The 3432-nt window shown below is 37.0% G+C and overlaps 1 protein-coding gene across 1 annotated transcript; it reads right to left on the reverse strand.

Moving 5' to 3' along the window:
* Positions 1-600: 600 nt before the first annotated feature.
* LOC138658293 (putative claudin-24) lies at positions 601-3113 on the reverse strand. Its single transcript, XM_069745771.1, has 2 exons — positions 3027-3113; positions 601-2401 (listed from the first exon to the last, which is right to left on the reverse strand). Exon 2 carries the CDS (start codon positions 1830-1832, stop codon positions 1170-1172), a length of 663 nt encoding a protein of 220 aa, XP_069601872.1. The 5' UTR covers positions 1833-2401; positions 3027-3113; the 3' UTR covers positions 601-1169.
* Positions 3114-3432: the final 319 nt, after the last annotated feature.

Genomic DNA, 3432 nt, shown 5'->3' on the forward strand with positions numbered 1-3432 from the left:
TTTTGTCTACGGTACTGGAAAAGTGCAATAGGAATGTTGTGGCACGTATCACAGAACTCACAAAACTTCCAGGAGATTGGGGTACACTGGCCATTGTTGGAAATGTTCTGTATATTGCGAGTTTGGTTAAAGAGATGCTTGTGTTGGAAGATCTTTATGACCGCAGTAATATATATACTAATCGTGAGGTTGTAAGAGATTAATCTGTTTATACAAGGCCTCCTTGAAAAAAACGTCAGAACTTGATTGCACAATGTGTTAATAAGCCTTATAAATGCCTTAACCATGCCTGTGCTGGAACAGGAGATTTAAAAGCTGATGCTAAATTGTGTTGTCAGCGTGTGATTAATGTGAAGATTCCACACGCCAATTACAGTATGTGAGTGGTATGTGTCATGCCATAATCTGCACAATGTGAAGTGACTGATCTAAGTGTTGGGGGTCAGGAAGGACCTGCTTACTGAAAACAAAGAAAGTTATTGCTGCCCTTATTCTTCACATGCCTTTCAAGTGTTGGCAAACATACTCATATTAAATTCACATTGCAAAATCGAGGACAGACCTAAAAGCCGGCAAAGCATGAAGACTGCAAAAGAAGACGGCTGTGTAAAGGTATTTTATTCATTTACGGTATATGTTGATTGAATGTGGACATAAGTTCTGTCACAATATTTTAAGATTGACATAACATGCAAAGTTGTACATGGTATTATTAAATATTCATTTATAAGAGTGAGCGACAATTGATTACTCTTCTGCTTTAAAATAGTAATAATTATAATGTACAGGGAATTACTCTGTAATAAATAACATTAAGACAACAAGTCACATAGAAAAGGACAATTAGGCCTTAAAATAGTTAAATGTGAAATTATAATACACTTTGTATCTGACAAAACAACATTTAGATCATGATATAATGAGTACTTATCCATATAGAGTAAGTTGCACGTTTTAACTTGCAATAGTATTTACGGCAGCCCCCATTGGTGATGGAAGACGTTCTATCAAAAATGTAGGTCTAGATTCCAAGTCTCCATAAAGGATAAGAGAGTCTTCTCAGTTAATCGATGTTCAAATGATCAGATCGGGACATCTATCAAATATGTAGGTCTAGATTCCAAGTCTCCATGAAGGATAAGAGGGTCTTCTTCTCAGTTAATCAATGTTCAGATGATCAGATCAGGACATCTGCTTTGCATGGATACAGGTCGATATAATGTTCCAGGGATATTTTTATCCAGACAATTGACACTTTGTTCGTGATTTGTAAAGGTTGTGGAGCAAAACAAGAGTGACCCTCCAAGTATAAGGAAAAAAGAGCCAAACCAGCACATGAACATAGCTTCTCCAAACTCCCATCTGGGAACAATTTCTGGGATTGTCTCATCCCAAAATTCTTGGACTATATCATAAGCTATCCAAGAAACTGGAACTAGAGCAATGATTCCTGAGATCACAAGTAACGTTCCACCAACAAATGCTAGCTTCTTTTTGATGTCGCTTTCTCCAGTCTTCAGACATTCCAAACATAGGGTAGAAACTATAAGACCAATGATCCCCGAACCATCAGAGAGGAACATCAAAATCCTCGCCATCCGAAGTGAGAATGGCAATGCCAAAAAGGAATCAAACTCTTTGCACTGTATGCCCCCTTCATCCTGCACCACACATGTCTGCCACAGTCCACTGGTCCAGATCTCCATCTCATTCAGATCAAGATTCAGATTTTTCCAGAGAGGCACAAATGTGCTGACACAGGTGAGAACACATCCCAGCAATGCAAAAAACATTGCAGTACATTGCAGCTTTAACCTGCGCGTGACAGCCATTAAGTCCAGAGTTTACGAGAATGAATAGGATGATGGAAGAAGCTTGTTAACGGGTGTTCCAGATCTTAATAGTGTGTTGGTGTTGGAGTACTGGCGTTAAATATAAGCTGTTATATGACATTTAATTCCACTGAAATTTCTGAATGAAGTTCTCCGTTACAGTTACTGGATTTCAGCCAATAAAGCATTACTGCCTTACAGACAGAGTCCAGAGTGATCTCATCATTGATTAACAATGATTTGAAGGAGGGGTTTACGCCTCATGTTTGCTGTTATTTTTAACTGAATTAAAGTGTACCGCTCTGAGATATGAGTGAAAACGTCCTATGTATTTTTAGATGTATTTTTCAAAGGCATGAGCTTATTTATATCATGTTACTAAACACAAGAATACTTTGTATAATGAATAGAATAATGTGCCCTACAGCAGATGGGAAACTCGATCTGTTGTATTTTACTAAAATAGATATTCTCTTGGAAAATTAAGGTCTTTTCCTATGGAAACTTTGCTAAATATTAGTGAGCAGTATATCATTGAGCTTGGACTCTGCTTCTTGGAAAGCTTGTACCTACAATGAAAAGGAATATTTGCATTCTTAGGGCTGGGTGAAAATTTCATTTCATTATACATTCCTGTACAGTATATAGATTTTGATCATTTTTGGACACGTGTATTAATTATTTATTTAACATACTTATATAGGGCCATTAATTTCATGGCATTTTCCAGACATCATCATCAGTGTCCCCAATGGAACAATCTAAATCTAAAATCCCTATGATTATGTCTTTGGAGTGCAGGAAGAAACTGGATTACCCAAAGAAAGCCCACACAAACATGGGGAGAACATACAAACTCCTTGCAGATCTTGTCATTGGTGGGATTTGAACTCAGGATGCCAGTGCTGCTGCAGCAACAGTGCTAACTACTGAGCCACCATGCTCTAAAACACTAAACTCAATTAATGCTGAACTTGACTGAAAGAAATTGCAATTGCTATTTCATAAAAATGTAAAGTCCATCAATAATGAACAAATTTAAAGCCTAGCACATCACTTTTTCTCAAAACATGGAAGTAAAATGTAGATACTATGTTCTCAAATTTAGAAGAGAACTAATTAGAACTACCCTTAATTATTGACAATCCCCAATAAGATATCTAGATGTAATTATGCAAGAAAACAATTTTTTACCTTTCATAACCAGATCTTCCCCTCTTTGCTGTCAGCAGTCCCATATTCTGAGAAACATCATTATAAGAGGTTCATTAGTCCACTTCTCTCACGATTTTACTTTTTTGTAGTGTCTTAGAAGAACATTCACTACCTTTGCCAGGGTAAATAATGGATGTCGTAGGAGGGAGGAACAGGGATATCATAGCAGTGCAACTACTTTGCCTGTGTGAAACTGTTTACTGGTATCTTTGAAGATCCCAACTGCCCTTGCCATTTCATATAGGACAAGGAAGAGGATAATAGGAGTAGGTAAACTGCTATCACTGGTTAAGGTACAGATTGTCTAAATTGCACTTTCCCAATAGGGTAAAAATATCCAGTTTTATAAACCATTAGAATCCTACGGTATAATATATTCTGACTT

The sequence above is a fragment of the Ranitomeya imitator genome, chromosome 1, assembly GCF_032444005.1.
Source record: "Ranitomeya imitator isolate aRanImi1 chromosome 1, aRanImi1.pri, whole genome shotgun sequence".
NCBI lineage: Eukaryota > Metazoa > Chordata > Amphibia > Anura > Dendrobatidae > Ranitomeya > Ranitomeya imitator.